Source organism: Rhinichthys klamathensis, unplaced genomic scaffold (assembly GCF_029890125.1).
Source record: "Rhinichthys klamathensis goyatoka isolate OS25496 unplaced genomic scaffold, OSU_Roscu_1.1 h1tg000291l_1, whole genome shotgun sequence".
NCBI classification, from domain to species: Eukaryota; Metazoa; Chordata; class Actinopteri; order Cypriniformes; family Leuciscidae; genus Rhinichthys; species Rhinichthys klamathensis.
This window is the reverse complement of record NW_026606810.1, coordinates 864,206-882,675: the sequence shown is the minus strand read 5'-3', so window position 1 is coordinate 882,675 and position 18,470 is coordinate 864,206. Positions and strand designations below refer to the sequence as shown.

The 18,470-nt window shown below is 38.1% G+C and overlaps 1 protein-coding gene across 6 annotated transcripts in view; it reads right to left on the bottom strand.

The window, feature by feature from the left end:
* The window catches only part of atp2b4 (ATPase plasma membrane Ca2+ transporting 4), a 281,849-nt gene that overhangs the window by 125,236 nt on the left and 138,143 nt on the right, over positions 1–18,470 (bottom strand). For 5 of the 6 annotated variants that reach the window (XM_056269832.1, XM_056269827.1, XM_056269830.1 and 2 more), the window contains exon 2: positions 9,817–10,160. In XM_056269832.1, coding sequence (XP_056125807.1) covers positions 9,817–10,012 — 196 coding nt within the window. In that variant the 5' untranslated portion in view covers positions 10,013–10,160. The remainder of the gene's footprint in view (positions 1–9,816; positions 10,161–18,470) is intronic. The other variant, XM_056269828.1, reaches the window with a different exon arrangement.

Below are 18,470 nucleotides of genomic sequence, written 5' to 3'. Positions count from 1 at the left end.
TGTTTTAATCAATGTAGAATGTGTAACTTAAAAATAAACAGATTAGTGCTCTGTTTGAGGACACGAAATGAAAACCAATGCAATATGATGAATGTCCAAAAGATGGCACCCATAGACTGTTTTTAATGGGTTGGATAAATAGATAAGATAACAGCTGTCATCATGACTCATGAATGTTTTGCTGGTCAAACAGAAAATACATATAGTTCAGTGTTTCCCCTACGATTTTGTTTCAGGGGGGGGGGGGGGGGGGGGGCGTGTTACGGATAAGTGGTGTAATTTTTTTATTTTTATTAATTGAAATCATGTATTATGAATCATTAAACTTATACAATTTTTTTTAAATATATGAAAAAAAAATTCACACTAATTCTGTGTTGTGTTTTTTCTGGTAATAAAATGAAGACATAAAAAACAAATTTTATCATTTATCATCAATTTTAATCGTATGAAATTAAATAAAATTTTTGTCAAATAACTTGCTGCACAATGAGCTTTAGCCCAGGGTTTCTCAACCTATTGCCTACTGCGACCCACTTTTCTTTTGTATGCCAGTCATATGACCCACTAAATAAATCAATAACTGAAATGCCTCTTTAGATCTAGGCTACACCGTAGGCCTATATGCTTATTGTAATTAATGATAATCACGAAAACACAAACATTTTCAATAATTAGGCAGACTGAGGCAAACTGATTTTTTACTCACGTTAATGTGATAGCCTACTTGAGACTGCCGCTCTGAAATGATCATATCCAGACGCAGTGGAATTTGGAAAAGTGTGACTTGTAGTGTCGCACATAAATAACTGTTGTCAGCCTATTCCTGCTTTTTGTTTTCGTTGCAGTCACTGTTGAAAATCCCGACTCACAAAGATAGTAGTGCTAAATGGGAAGAGAAACTTCGTTGCACAATCTGCGAGTTGTGGATATTCATTTCTGGTTTGAATCTAAGGAATGAAAATAGCCTACGATTCGTTGGAGGATCGGTTACGTTTATATGCACAACTTTTGTTTCAATCAGACTGAATTCATTCCGATTGATGAATCTGAATGTAGTGTTTACATGAACGCTAAACGTGATCAGGTTAATGTGCGCGTTTATTCGTCACAAGATTCAAATCGATTTTTTTTTTTGACATGCGCACACTGCACGAATATACAGAGTTTACCGCTGTTTGCGCATACTAACTATTCTCTTACATTGGTTCTTTATTTGTTTTAAACAGCAGACTTAATATTTATCCATTGCTGGTCATAATTTGGAGACAATGAGCATATGAACCGTTGTGCCGTGCTGCTTATTTATCACGCAGTAAAAATGCCCAGCACCCAAAACCAGTCGTCTGTGAATGAGAGTCTGAAACAAGGACTGGTGGGACATTGTCCTGCTCCATTTCACAGACGCTGAGTGAAAGGGGAATTTTAGAATGATGGTACATACGACACTTTACTCAAAAGGAAGAATAGCTCGTTCAGCGCGTCATACATCATTATGCTAAGCGCAGTCCTTTAGTTTCGGTTTTCAATCCGATCAAGTGTTTGTCCTCCCAGTTGGATTAGAAAAGGAATAAACCACCCCTTTCAATCGAATTGACATTTTATTTGGATCGAGCTCGATCGGATCGATTAAGGTGTTTACATGAAGGCTTTTTAGTCCGATTGAACCGTCAATGCGTTTACTAACGGATTATTTGGATTTGGTTGCATGTAAACGTAGCCTGTTGCAATGAGCCTTTTGTGAAGCCCACTTATTGGCTGTGCCGGTTAACACAGAGAAAGTCTCGCGAGCCCCTATAGAACGAACAACGACCCACTAGTGAGTCGCGACCCACTGGTTGAGAAACACTGCTTTAGCCTATACTGTTAAAATTAAAACATGGACAGTGTTTCCCCTAGGATTTTTTTTTCAGAGGGGGTGGGGGGGGGGGGGGGGGGGGACGGACGACTGACGACTGCTAGTGTTGCGGAGCGGGCGTGTTACGGATACGTGGTGTAATTTTTTTATTTTTATTAATTGAAATCATGTATTATGAATCATTAAACTTATACAACTTTTTATATATATATATATGAAAAAAAATTCACAATGATTGTGTGTTGTTTTTTCTGGTAATAAAATGAAGACATAAAACACAGATTTTAGCATTTATCATCAATTTTAATCATATGAAATTAAATAAACTTTTTGTCAAATAACTTGCTGCACAATGAGCTTTAGCCTACTGTTAAAATTAAAACATGGATTATTCCTTAAAAATGTCAGTTTTGATGATAATTTATTTGGATTAGTGTTAGTGTATTATTACATTGGGACTAGGGGTGGGAAAAAAAATCGATATTGCAATATATTGTTGTGCTCTCTGTCGCAATAAATAATCGATACACTAACGCCCAATATCGATATTTTATTACAACACAAAATGATTAATTTACCCGTTGTCAGTGTCACTGTCACTACCCAATATCTACCATTCTGTTTGCGGGGGGCGCTGTTCGAGTAAATAGGGGTAAAGTGGCGCAAACAGCGGCCGGTGAAGCACACAAGTTAACTAACAACAACAGAGAGAAGCGAGAAGAATGGCGGAAAACAATAAAAAACGAATCAAAGACCCACCCGCTAGTTTCCACTCTAAAGTGTGGAGACACTTCGGGTTTTACGAGCAGAGAGAGCGCAACGGCCGCGCGCGCGCACTTTCACGTCTTCAAACAACACGAGCGCTGTCTTGCTCTCTCTCCCTCGCGCATATTAATCAAAATCAATTGACACGATAGTAAAAGGTCGGAAGACCCCAGTTTCACGTGGAGCATTTGGAGATTTTTAGAGATTAGAGACTCGCCTAAACTCAATGAACAACATCTCAACACTAAATTATAAAGGCCTGTCTCATATAGACGCCTGTCTCGAATACAAGCCGGTGCAGTTCGACGATTTGGGAAAATAAAAACCCGGGAAGTTTTACGGTATATTAATTCTCAATATGTACACATGCATTGTTAATCTTTCTTTTCAGTCACATATATCGTGATATATCGTTGATGAAATTTCTTCCAATATATTGAATATCGTAGATATCGCGAATCGTGATATTATCATATCGTGGACCACATATCGCCACAGAATTGAATCGTGAGGTACCTGTATCGTCCCACCCCTAATTGGGACATATCTAAATTCTAATGTACAACAGTAATATATGTCTGACGTTAAACCGAACTTTTATTTTGACGGGTTGCCGTGAAGACCTTTTGAGTTTCTGTGTGTTTATGTCATGATGATAGTTTTTCTCAAATGAAGCGGTGAAATGATCACAAAGTGACTTTCAGAGTGGATCTAGAGCCTGGAGAGGAAGAGGAATGCATTTGTGTCTTCATATAGAGGGGTTTCACCAACGTCACGTTCTGGGCGGTAACCCGGATGCGCGGCCATTATGGAGGCACTCGGATGTAAACAACAGCATGGATTGCACTGTTCATGTACTACTGAACACATTGTTACACTAATAAACCACGGAAAAAACACGTGGTAGGTGCGAAATCATATAGAGAAGGACTTGGGAAGCAGGACAGAGCGAAACATTTTGACAAACTAAAGTTAATATGTTTTATGTGGTCACATTATGTGGTAGCTGCTAAAGATCCGAACGAGTTAGCTTCTCTAGCACGTAACATTACTGCAATTCTTCCATCTATTTATTATCCCGAAATAAGATACGTTCAGATTGTCAGTCCAAAAAAGCACATGAAATTCGTTTCAAGTTACATCCATATGTGGTTTGAAATCCTATTCAAATCACATATCAGGGCATCAGCCTCAGTCTGAACGCTCGGATTTCGCGTGGTATGTCTTAAAATGCAAACGTAATTTATAGGAAACATGCTGAAAGTCACTGCCGAAACAATGCTGTGTTGTTGCAAAGTGCCGGACGAGCAGAAAAATATTATTTCTGAAACCGGCGCAGACGAGCGTGGGAAAAAAGCAGTAGCTAACGTTATATACCAGCCTCCTACAGTTCTGCCGTAGTAGTCCAGCGCGGCGGCTACACATTTCCATGTTGTAACATTTAAAAAAGACAACATCTAACATTATATTGCAAATGCAACCCCTCCATCAACGCAAAGTCATTGCCATATTACCAAATAACATGCATGGACACACACGTCGGATCTGAACAGTTGCGATACACAGTGTGGACATCATTTTAGATCAGATTCCAATTTGATACAAAGATAATCGGATTTGGACTGACAGTGTGAATGTAGCCATAGTTAACATTAACTGCGTCGACATTTTAGCCATAGTCAACGCTTCATTTACATGTGTCTGATGCTGTACCTCTCTCAACCACAAACGCCTTCTTTCATCAGTTTTTTGCACTCTTCTCTTTAACTTTTGACAGTCTATAGCACTCGACATGTTTTTTCCCGATGTGACCGATTGGTACAGACAAAAACTCGACCATTTTTCAGCAGCAATAATCAGCCAAATTTGCGAGTCCATTCAGTTCAGTGGCATTATTCACGTTCTGTGCCTCCAAAATGGCCGACTTCCGGATTGATGACGCGTCGTGAAACCCCTCTATAGGCCAAAAAACAGCGCAAGCGTCACACGTGCTTCAGTGTGTGTGTGTGTGTGTGGAAACTGCGAATGATAATGATAATTTATTTGGATTAGTGTTAGTATCATTACATTGGGACATCTAAATTCTAATGTACAGTACAACAGTAATATATTTCTGTCAAGTTAAACCGAACTTTTATTTTGACGGGTTGCCGTGAAGACCTTTTGAGTTTCTGTGTGTTTATGTCATGATGATAGTTTTTCTCAAATGAAGCGGTGAAATGATCACGAAGTGACTTTCAGAGTGGATCTAGAGCCTGGAGAGGACGTTCATGCATTTGTGTCTTCATATTAGGGCTGTCAAAATTGCTCAAAAATGACGTTCGAATATTCCCTCTAAAAAAAACACATATATTCGAACTATTCGAATATCTGGTTGCGCATTACGTCAATAACAGGACAAATTAATACAAAGAGACACAACTACTTGTATAGGTAGTTTATTTAAGTTTAAACATATTTGACAACGTATTAACTTACACAAAGCCAAGTAAATCAACTAATGGCCAAGACCGCAGACCTTACTCTCGCTCGCACTCACAGGCACTCTCTCGCTCTCTCTCTCGCCCTCACGCTCTCTGCGCATAACGGTTTAAATGAACAACAATAAACAAATGTTGAGTGCTGATCAAGAGTTTTGTGCAAGCAATTTAAGGTTGCAACTCTTGTCCTAAATATAGCAGGCTTCATTCGGTGATTGAAACAAATATTATTAACATTAATTGAAGTTTTACAGTATATAGAACCGACATTGAACGCTCCGAGCGAGCTGTGCTGTGGTAAACTCATGGGTAAACTGCTGCTAGCTAGCCTGCTACTATGGCTATTTCGAGGGTGTCTGGCCACGCCCCCTTGGCGGGCTCTGACGTGTCTGATGTAATGCTAGCTCATTGGCGCACACGTTGGAGGCGTCCGTGCCATTGGATGTGCAGTTGCCGCAGCACAGCCAATGAGTGAGCCAGACACTCACTGTGCTAGCTGTGCAGCTGGAAAATGCGTTTTATTTAAGCTTCAGAATTTTGCCACTCGCAAAGCAGACAGCCCCGCCTCTGCTACCGCGCGCGTGTTTTTCCACATGATTCGAATATTAATTTTCACCTTCGAATTTCTGTTTTTTAAAACTATTCGAATATATATTCGAATTTAGAATATACGTTGACAGCCCTACTTCATATAGGCCAAAAAACAGCGCAAGCGTCACACGTGCTTCAGTGTGTGTGTGTGTGTGTGTGTGTGTGTGTGTGTGTGTGTGTGGTAAATGAAACTGCGCGTCGGCGGCACCATTCATTCACACAGAACATGCAGGACTTGTATTTAAATAGTCTTTGTGTTTTAATATCCACACACACTAGTCTACATCGCGATTTGATTTCAAGTGTACTGAACTGCTTTCTATTTTTTCCTCAAATTTACAAATTCCGTGAAATTCCGCGTTATACACTAAATTCCTTTTTTATGACTGGATTTCGTCAGCATTTCAGGGGGGGGCGGGCCTACCATTTCCCTAAACAATGGTAGGGGAAACACTGTAGTTCTGATTTTTTCCCCTCCCGTTTATCTACAGCTCAGATCTAGAATTCTGAAGTGAAATAAAGTAGCGCTGTAATAATTTTGTTATGAATTAACCAGAGAAAGAGAGAGAGAGAGAGAGAGAGAGAGAGAGAGAGAGAGAGAGAGAGAGAGAGAGAGAGAGAGAGAGAGAGAGAGAGAGAGAGAGAGAGAGAGAGAGAGAGAGAGAGAGAGAGAGAGAGAGAGTAACTTCCTGGGAAACCGAAGTTTAACCAAACTTGCGATCTTAAAGAGGCCGGCGGGTCCTCTAACTCTTGTGGGTCGCCACCACTCGCCATACTCGTCCTTAGTGCTGCTATCTCTGACTCACTCACTGGACCGTCGTCGACCTGACAAAAAACTGCACATAGGCGGAGCTCGCCTAGGCGGGGCTACAGATTATGTGTCCCTAAAGAACCCGTGTATCCAACGGTAGTTCCGCATTACATTAATTAATTTGCACGCGAGTTTTATTTATTTTTATACCGTGTATTCTCCGTGTAAATTCATGCACCGAACCATGACGCCCGTACCGTTTCGGTTCAATACGAATACATGTACCGTTACACCCCTATTGAACATTAACAATTTGAGAACAAAGTATAATTTGCACGGTTTTACGTGATATGATAAGCGATTGTTAGATTTAATCAGCGTGATTTACTGCAATGATTTTTTTCCCTTAGTTGGTCAGAACCAGAACAAAAGTGAATGTTACTTACTTGTTCAGATGACATTTTCCAGTGAAAATTATTATGTTGGTCATACTTCCAAAAGGAATAATCTGTGATTCTGAATGCCAGTATCCACACCGCACGGTGACTGACAGGCGCACACTCTCCAAATGCAAATGAATTGGCTGTGCCGTGCCGAGGCACAACTCACGTAAAGTTGATAATTCCGCGAATGACTGCAATTGCTGATTTCAAACAGAGATGGCTTCAAAGAGGAAAAACTACAGACTGTAGCTTTAAGTAAACAAATAAAATAAGCAAAATAAATAAACAAAAACTTTGTAGGTGCCAGAAATGGAGCTAAACTTGTATTTAACCCAAAATATTCCCTTAATGAATTTGAAGGTTAGCTGTGAAACCTAAGACTGAAGAACTAAAATGTTTAAATTAGGAAAAGCAGTTCAATTACCCAGAAGTAGAAACATCAAATTACCATCTCAAAAGCTCTGCATAACACTGGCACGTATCTGAGGGTGACACAAAAGCAGCCATTACTCTAAAGAAGCCATGCAAAGCACGTCCTAAGTTAGCTTCAAATGCCCATGTGCTCCAGCTGTGACGCAATAAAAGATTTTGTGGTCAGATGACAAGATGATTGAACTTTTCCAAAGCACATGTAAAGCACAACACACAAACATAACACCATGCCTTCAGGGAAGTATGGTGCTGTGGGGATCCTTTTCATCAAGCTTTCATTGCTGCAAAGGATTCAACAAATATTAAAACGTGGGGATAAATCAAAACCTGAAATATGCAACAGATTTTAATTTAGTGTTTTTGTAAAATACTTTCTAATATAAAACAATGAATAAAAAAAAAAGAGTTTTGAAATAATAACACTTGTAATGTAATTCAGTTGAAATAAAGAATTGATTACGTTTCTGAGAACGAGTGCAACATGCACCACTAGGGTTGAGCGATTTTCCCGATTTTTTCAATTAATTCGAATGTAATGTTTTGCCACGATTTTATATTTTTAAATCCAGAAATCGCAGTTTTGAATAAAAATGTTAGCAAACGTTACAATTAGATATTCTGACAATACGGCAATGATAACAGTTAAGAGAAGAAAATCTTAAGCAGCTGTTATGCGATATTGAAAAAATGGAAAAAAACAAGATGCGGGCAGTGGAATGGGAAAAAAGCTAAGTTCTTAGACGCAAGTTGCAGATACGTGCCGCGTTTTTAGTAAGCCGTTTCATGGGTGAGACGCTGCAAAAGATGCGAGACGAGTGCAACAGCCAAACACTTCCGCCAACCATAAAAACAATAGAAAAGCAGCGCAATGGAATGCAAAAACATGTAAAGAAAATAACAGGACCTTTTAGGTTGAAGTTAACAGGCTGAAAGGTGCGGTTATTGTCTATTTTTACAACATATTTGCTGTTAATAATAGCCTATTACTGTTTTTAAACTTTGTCATTTTTTTATTATTATTTAGTAAAAGGATATGTTTAAAGTAAGTTTGTACAATATTTGCATTCTTAACTCCTGCATAATTTCTGCAAAGATACTTAACTAAGTAATTTGTTTTACATTTACACCATGTTGATCACTTCAGGTGTAGTGCACTTGGAATATAACTGTTTTAAACAGATGTTAATAAAGAGAATGTTACTTAAATTATATTGCAGTTACGTTTTTAAGTTAAAGCTGCAGTCCGTAGCTTTTTCCCTTTTTGTCGCCATCTCTGCTCGAAATCTGTAACTGCAGTGATTCGCGGAATTATCATCTTTACGTGGGTTGTAAATCGGCATGAAACAGCGCGGATGAACACAGTGTTTTGAGGCGAGTGGTGCTGTCAATCACCGCGCTGTGTGGATACTGTCATTCAGAATCACAGATTCACTTTTTGAAAGCTTGACCAACATAAGAATTTTCACCGGAAAATGTCTTCTGAACAAGTAACATCCATTTTTGTTCTGATCAACTAAGGGGGGAAAAGCATTCGACATGACAAGCGATCGTTAGATTTAATCAGCGCGATTTACAGCAGCCGTGCAAATCATAGCCTACTTTGTTCTCAAATTGTTCATGTTAACAACATCAGCATTGCGTGACTAACGTTATTTAATGTGTTTTATGATTACCTGTGTAGTTCAGAATTCATATTCTCCATAATAGCTAACGTTAAACGAGAAAGGCACAACAAAGGAAACTCCATAACTGTGTGAATTAAGAAAACGTACTGTTACACGATTGAACTATTGAAATGTCTTACTTGTTCAGCAGAAAAAGCTGTCTCTTCTTCCGTTTCGAACTCTTCGGGAGTTCACGCACCTTTCAAAAGCCCCACCGATGTGTATCCTTGTGTTCGCATGAGACGGTTTCTTTCTCTTTCCACTTTAAATCCGAAGTACGAAGTCTTTTGGGTTTTATAACTGGTTAATCTCCAGTTGACACTGATGATTGTTGTCTGGATCTTTCTGGATCCGCCATAAGTTTAATCATATAAAGTGCTGCGAGAAAAGCCTATCTCTACATCTCCTCACGTGCAGTATAGCCGGCTAGCCGAAACTCCTTCTTTATGTTTACGGGTGTGACGTAATGACGCAAAGACATGCTCGAATTTCCCGCGAAAACCCACCAGTACCACTGGAATTAAAATCATTATTACAAGCTAACCGTTTTGAATCTAGCTATGGCAAGCAGATAGTTTTGAACACTGGCTGAAGATGTTTTGTTTTTTTTATAATTAATTTGGATTATTTTTAACTTAAAAAAGTTACGGACAGCAGCTTTAAACATAAAAAAAAATCAAATTAAAAAAAATCATGAATTGATCAATAGTTCTCTAAAAAAAAAAAAGAGATACATTTTTTTTGCCATGTCACCCAGCCCTACGGAGCAGTGCTTTCACAACTGTGTCAAGTGGTTGTGCATGTGTAGGTGTAGATCCTCACTGCTCCTTACCCTCGATAGGTGAGGTCTTGAGCCTGCGGCAGATTCCTTGCACGTCTCCGTAGCATTCTGCAATCTTGTTGACCGCATCGCCACTGCGGAGCTCCATCAGGTCACGGAGATGCGTTGTCGTGCAGCCAAAGTCCCCATCGTGGTCAACCTCGGTGACCGAGTTACCCGGTGGGTGGTCTGCAGTGTTGTTAGCCATTTTGAGTTTCAGTCACGGCTCACGATGTGGGACTTTCAATCTATCAGCTTGTAAACGTAAGACTGAGTGATGAAGGAATGCTTCAGGTAGGTGATACAATATTCCCAAGTTCAAGGGGTCTTGCTGTGCGAGATGTACCACAGAGAAACTGGAACAGAATGAGACAGACAGGTTTTAAATTATTTCATAAATTAACTGAAAAATGGCCTAATTTTAATGGCTGATTATTTAATTTTCATTGATTGAAATTAATTTTGATTGATTTAATTTTTTAATGGCTAAAAGTTTGAACATTTTGTGACAGAACAGACAGGAAATGTTGACACCATCTAAATGACTTGGAACACTTGTGCTTGTGAATGAAGCATCATGTTGTGATAAAATGGTGGGAAAAAGACTAAATGTTATGAAATATTTTTATATGTTATGATTTTTTTTCTTTCACACAGCAGTTCACACAAACTTCCTCATGCGCTTGAACACTCACAATATACAGATGCAACACATACAATGTACCAAATTTGCACATCTAATGGGAATCTCCATCTCAGATCCAGTTTCTACCCTTCACAGTCATACATAAATAAATTAACTCCTGGAGAAATCTATAGTTTGGGAGCAAATAAAACTGTTAACTGTTTTGTCACCAGTCTCCAAGCCCACAGAAGGGGGTGGGAGGAAAACAGAGGTAGAAAGAGAGGGCACTGGGTTCTAAATAAGCTGGCAGTTACAAAAAAAAAACTGGCAATATCAGAGATAAGGGGATCTGTGTTACTGTGAGATACAGGAGCTTCCAACTCTGTCGGGTTTTCTTATGCACACAGAATATGAAAAATAGAGGTCACTCTTTGATGTGTGCTAGCAGTGATCCGAGATGAAATTTTGGACTGGGATTCATCTACCAGCGCTACGGCCAATTTGCCACTATCACACTTGTACAGTCAGTGATGGTAGCCATAAAAAGTAAAGCGCTGGATGTTGGAAAGCCCTGAGGTGGATTTTAACCCAGATTGGATTACTGTCCACTCCTTCAGCGTCAGTCAAGCTTTAGCCTCACTGTACACTGCATTGACCTCTTAACCTCAGAAGAGATATCAGACCAGGGTGGTTTTATTCTGAGCAAAGTGACCTGATTCTTGTATTTAAACATGAATTAACTGCCAAGGTCAATGATACTTCCCTCTCTTCAGCATTATTTTATCCCAGCCGCTAAAAGTCTCATCATAGTTTAAAGTACCTAAAGTGCGGTCAAATTAACCCTAATTATTAACCCTAACCCAATTAACCCTAACCCAAACTAACCCTAACCCTAACCCTAACTCACTCTTTGATGTGTGCTAGCAGTGATCCGAGATGAAATTTTGGACTGGGATTCATCTACCAGCGCTACGGCCAATTTGCCACTATCACACTTGTACAGTCAGTGATGGTAGCCATAAAAAGTAAAGCGCTGGATGTTGGAAAGCCCTGAGGTGGATTTTAACCCAGATTGGATTACTGTCCACTCCTTCAGCGTCAGTCAAGCTTTAGCCTCACTGTACACTGCATTGACCTCTTAACCTCAGAAGAGATATCAGACCAGGGTGGTTTTATTCTGAGCAAAGTGACCTGATTCTTGTATTTAAACATGAATTAACTGCCAAGGTCAATGATACTTCCCTCTCTTCAGCATTATTTTATCCCAGCCGCTAAAAGTCTCATCATAGTTTAAAGTACCTAAAGTGCGGTCAAAACCTGTTAACCTGCAACCCCATTTTTGAAAAATCCCCAGATATGGCATTCCCAAACTGAAACAGATACAGTTCATGAACCCTTTGTACTAAAAGCACAAGTAAGATCTCATTTGAAAGCTGACACCTGGAAGTTTATTGTAAAGGTAGAATTAATTATTGTCATAATGAAAAAAATAGTTATAAATAGCTTCAAAGTTTTGTAAAGTTATTATACATTTATTTTTATGAAACATATTCATGAAAATAAAATTGAAGTTGGCATTGTAGCAATCTAGAAATGCACTGCAGCTAAAGCCACATGTCTGGCCATGTTATATTTAAAATCTGAAGATGATAAGTCTAAAACTCTGTATTTAGTTCAATGTTTTTCAAGATCATGTCATATGACTTTATTTTGATTAGACTGGGGTTTATTGTCATCTTATAAGCATCTATTCAGTCTATTGCCTCTATTGTTTTGTGATGCAAAAACGAGCCCCATTCAGTCTCAGTCTCCCCTGCACATATTCACACCTCTCCACCCTGATTATTGCTCTAAATATGCTTTTCTTTTGTCTGCATTATAATCACTAACGACTAGCAATTCACAATGTTTCAATCCCTCATTTCTTTTATAAAAGTTCTCACTTCACAGTGAAACTGTATCAAATGCCCTTTTTGAAAAACGAAACATTTCAGTAAGCATTCTTATTTAGAAAAAAAAATCATAAAAATTACACCGAAGTTAGGTAGCAGGTGCTCAGTACTAGCTAGCATGTTAGCTTAGCACACCATCAATACACGACAATTTATGAGAATAAAACTATGTTTGTGCTCTAAACTTACTTTATAGCGCAAGTCGAGTGTTTTAAATAACTTTCTGTAATCTGATTTGGCTTCAGATAAAAAAATCAGATAGAAAATATATTATTTTATTGTATTCTGCACAATTTGAAAGTCTATCTCGATTAGCATTACATTATACATATAATCTATTATTATGAAAATACCTGACATGACTCGAAGAACACAGGTAAATCAAATATCATTGCAATCATGTTTATTGTCTTCAAAACATCTTTATCTGCACTTTACAGCGATCTCGGATAGCTTTGTTTATGTATCAGGACTTCCTGAATGTCACATGATTATGGCTCTTCTTCATGTGATCCATATATGGACTTTACTGTGCAACAGCGCCCCAGACTTCAGTATGAATGGATAACTCAGTACATCAGAGTATACAGCGCTCAAAATGATTACATCGACGCATTTGGGTATAAATTCAATAAATATTATTCCTGTCTATAGAAATCTGATGTAAACCTATGATAATCTATCAATATTTCTCCAAATCTGCACATGTTTGAGCTAAAAGCCCTGAGGGACGTTGTTTTGTGAATCGCTGTCATGACGATCGCACGGGAGTTTTTTTCTGAATGAGAGCAGCTGACGCACATAATTCATATTAAAGGTAACGACTCATTTTTTAATTTCATAACTCCTGACACAAATCAAGACATAACTGTCACTATAAGTTTCTCAGAATACAATAGTGGTCAAATACTGAAACTTGAGTCTTATATCGTTTTAATGATGTATAGTTTGTCAAGTTAATAACATTAAATATGATAGTAACTTTGAACTATTTAAAAAAAAAACGCTTCAGAGCGCCCACGCACTGGTGACGGTTAACAGGTTAAAAACACATCTCCATTGGTCTGTTTTATGAACAAGTGTGTGTTTGAACAAACTGTATTAGTCAGGACAGAGTACAGCTTATTGAGTTTAGTTCTAACATTAGTACTAATGTAACGGATGTCTGTAAATGTCTAAATGTGTAAATGCCACAAGAACAAGCTCTACAATGTTTCCAAACAAATGTCATCCATTGCCCAAGGCATTGAGAGAGGTCATTACCAAGCCTTCAGATCAGCAGAGCACATAAAATGTTTGAGTGCTTCTGTGGAGGAAAAAACTAAATCTATAAAGCAATGTCACATGCCATGCTTAAGAGGACCCACCCAAGTTCATCTCTGATAGTAGGAATAGAACGGAGTACTCGATTTTTACATTTTATGAGGAAAAAAGCCAGTGCAAAACTCACCACTACGATATTAGTGTTGCAGGTGGTTTGGTTTGGTTAATGTTTTTAAAACAGTTTTATGTGGTTGTTTGGGTTTAATTCTACCTAAGAAACATCATCAGTATTCTTTCCATTCAAAGTCTAGAACCAAAGTTTGAACCACACAGATTGTATTTGAACATAGGCTACAATTTTTTTTGTTAATATTTTTTCAGCTGTTACTCTTTAATAAAAATTATTTTACACCTGCATCCCTTATGAACTTACAATAAAGTTCAAGCTACTGCTACTGTCAACACAAGCTACTGTCAATTGTGCATTTCCAAGAGATTCATCTCTGCAGCATGAACACCTTGGATGAGTAACACACCAAAGTTCTAGTTTTAGGAGTTTGTTCAAGTTCCTAAACATAATTATGAGCGATAGTAATAGTGATGCTTGCCATAGCAAACACCACTTATGTAAAAGCTTCTCACTAGGGGTGGGAATCTCTTTTTGGTACCTCGAGATTTGATTCAAATCAATTCTTGGTCACAATTGATATCGATATTGATATTGATATATGCATTGATTTTATTGTTTTGCATTACTTTTCTTATTTGACTGTGGTAAACAGTTGAATGGGTCTTGAAGAAAAAAAGTCCCACTGAATTAAATGTGAAGCTTGAAATGTATCTAGTTTTTCTTGCCATTTTAGTAAACCCAATATTATTATTAAGCTGACTGCAATCATTACACATGACTGGCAGTCTTCTGTAATAAAGCAAGGCAGGCCATTTTATTTTATTTTTATATTAAAAATAGGAAAAAAGCAACAAATTACAAACAATAGAACAAATACAATAGAAAAAAAACTAATTAAACTAAGTTTTTCAGGTACAGTAGCATTATTTAGTAAGAAAACTACAGAAATGGTATAATAAAATGTAAAAATAAAACACTGTAGTCTTTCACTGTATGAATTAAATATAAATTGATTCATATTAAAGATACAAAAGTGATTCAGTCAAAAGCAGCAAGTGATTTTTTTTATTAACATTAATAAAACAGACGACAACAGTTATGAGGCTTATGTCCCTTTAAGAATGAATGCACGGATCTAATATACTGTTACGCACACACGGGGCATAACAGACTGTGTTTACACGAATACTCCACACGATGTGCATTTTTACATTATTGTGTGTGTATTTGACCATGCAAGCACAAAAAGCTTAGCCTGACGTCGTCATACTCAGATTCTAGTCAGAATGTGAGTCTGATACTGCTCCATTGGGCTGTGATTATGGGGCGTGTTTCAACCGAACTAGGAAAGAAAATGCCTCTGGACTCAATTGGATCGATAAATGCCTTGATCGCGGTTCTCTGTTCCTCTTTTAAAATGAATGCGCTGTCTACATCTTCTATAACAGACGCGATGGCTGAATCTACACATCTCAATTCTCCATTCTTTGGTTTAAACGAATTCAACCCAAGCGCGCTTTGGTGACGTGGATGATTACGTTGCGGTTGATCATCTGTCCATCATCGAATAAAGCCCGCCCTGACAATTTGATTGGTCAGAACAGCTTTGGTTCGGGCATACTTGCTTCACAACGGATCAAGTCCAGACCGAACTTCCCATCCTCAAATGTTGTGGGCGGGGCTAAGTTCGGCTGGCATGCAGGCTACAAATAGCTTTGAATGAGAACTGAATTCGGGATTGCATACATCTGAGAGGCAACATCTGTGCTCGCCCTTAGGCTGTGTCCTTCTCATGCCACCTTTTTATACCGAAGAATCACCCATGAAAAACCAGAATGAAAAACAGGGCTGTTTCCAACAACATCATACAAGTGGGTGGTACAACATTCCATGAAAAATACTACAAGATAACCATTTGCCAAGGTCATACTGCTTAACCAATCTAACAACAGCCCTTTTGTGTGGAGGCCTGACAGTTGCACTGAGTTTCGCAAAAGAACGGTGCAATTTATCACACAGTCCCTGAGGTGTATTTAACAATTTTTAAATGCTTTGAGCTTTCTTACAATGCATTTAGAGGATGAGTTCAGCCCAAAAAGCCATTTGCATGCATCAAAATGAAACAGCTGCAGGCTGGTGTAAGAAGTGCAATAGGCCTGGCATTTAAAACCAGCATTTTCGCTCTGGGTGTAGATTTGGTGAATGTGCAACCAAATAGGTCCAAAGGTTATTAGCTGACACAACAGGGTTGACAGTTTAATATATGTGGAAGAAAAGAACTACTGTGGGCCTTTCCATGTGAGCACAACTAAAATATTTATGTCTATTTTAAGGCTGGGTAAAATATTTAATGTTTATGATCTGCATTTGAATAATCACAATATTGGTTATTAAATTCCATGCAGGCTGCATGCAATACCAAGCATAAAAATAAAGCCAGAGGTCTGATTCTAGAGCCATTTTTTTGTGATTTAAAAACATACAGTGTGACCTATGTAAGTTGATTCACAGAAGGAATGACTCTTATGGAGCAGGAACTTTTAATGAAGAGTTAAAAAAAAATGAATTACTGATTTGAATCGGGTTTGTTGTTTCCTAAAACTGCTAAAAATAGTATTTCAGTATTAAAATAAAGCAGAAATAAAAAAAATATATAAATATTGATGCTGTCAAAATTAACGCGTTCGCGCATGCAATAAAAAAAATCAGTTTAATGTGTTAAAAAGATTTAACGCAATTAACCCAGCATCTATTTTTCCGGCCATCCTTTGGCTAGCGTTACATTAGGCTATATGATCATGCTCTTATTCTTGCAAAAGCTTCTAAAACATTCAAGAGCGATAAGACAAAATAGAAAGCAGTGCTGTACTGACGCGCATCTGTGAATCTTCTGTCTGTGACACACACACGGCATGTGCACAGAAAGCCCCTTCAGACAGAGCTTAAACAAAAACAAAAAATAATGCCAAATTGCCCGTTTTGTTGAGTACCGTGTTTTCCGCACTACAAAGCGCACCTGATTATAAGGCGCACCTTCAATGAATGACCTATTTTAGAACATTTTTCATATATAGGGCACACCGGATTATAAGGCGCATAAGATACTGCAGTCAAACGTTTGACTGGGTTTGCGTTATGCATCCACTAGATGTACTAAAGGGAATGTAGCGAGTGCGCGGCGCCGGAGGCGAGGCGTTTATTAGTAAGCGTGAGCGCGCTGGGGCAGGCACGTAACTTACATTCGCAGCCTGACTCATATGAGTATTCATGTGCGGCAGCTCGCTGACAGCAACAGCTGGCTGTTTTGAATGAGACGACCCGGTTACTGTGAACGGGGAGCGCTTTATGAACATTCTGTGACGCGCGAGCAGTGCCGGGGACAGTGTGTCTGTTCGTGTGTCTGTTAGTAAGAGTGAGCGGGCACGTGACTTAAACACATAACCTGATTTATACGAGGTTGAACTGGCCGTGTGACAGAGCGGGCATAAGATGGACACGAGCGCGAGTGTCCGGGCGAATTTAATAACGTAGAGCGTTATTAACCAATTGATCCAATTAACCAATTGATCCATATATAATGCGCTCCGGATTATAAGGCGCACTGTCGTTTTTTGAGAAAATTAAAGGCTTTTAAGTGCGCCTTATAGTGCGGAAAATACGGTATCCTCTCAAACTATCTTAAATTAATTAAATGAAGTCTTAAATGAACGTAAAGAGATGTGAGAAAATGGGACGTGTGTCATGTGTGGCAGGTCTTTAAGTGACAATATGGTACTCTCAACTCTCAATAAACCGTTCTTTTTTCGTGACATATTCCGTTTAAACGGTCAAATTCACATAAATGTCAAAATGTCAGTCTTGGTGAGTATTCACGTAAACTAGGGCTGGGCGATATGGCCCAAAAAAATTATCACAATATTTTTTTTATATCAGTCGATATCGATAATTATCACGATAAATGTTTAAAGGCAGATTTTTGCTCCTAAGTGAAAGTTGTATAAACCAGAGCGTTAACTGTGGTTTTAAACTACTCTTTATTGTCAGAACATATCATGACAAACACTTGCCAAACAGGTGAACATTTCACAAATCTGAGGTAGAACATTCAACCATTTGTCATTTTTCCTTAACAAAATTAATATCTGAATAGAAAAATATTTCTTCAGCAGTTTGCAGTGCATGCTGCAATATTCAAATTACATGTTTTGTCTCGAAATGCATATTTGACAGTGAGTTGACAGTAAATCTGCATCCTAACTCAAGCTAATACTACTATGTTAAATGTATGTTCATTAACAAAAACAGTAACATCTGTTTAAAAAAAAAAAATGTAACGACCACATTTTTATTTGGTAAAATGTAATATTCTGACTGTTTGAGTTTTATTAAAAACCATTGGTCATCCAGTATCATGCATTTAGATCATGATAACCACAGATAAAACCAGGCATAGCCTATAACTTAGCACCTCACTATCATGGCAAGATGTAACTTTATGGTTTCTATGGTATTTGTATGAAAAACAGTAGCCTAACAGTTAAATACATTATTAAATACTGTAATTATATACCATTAGTCATTTAATACATTGTCTACATTAATAATATTATACAATTCAATATGTATATCCCACATTTCATGGTGCAGTTAATATTACTAGGCTAACCTTACAGTAAATCCATGATAGGCTAAATGG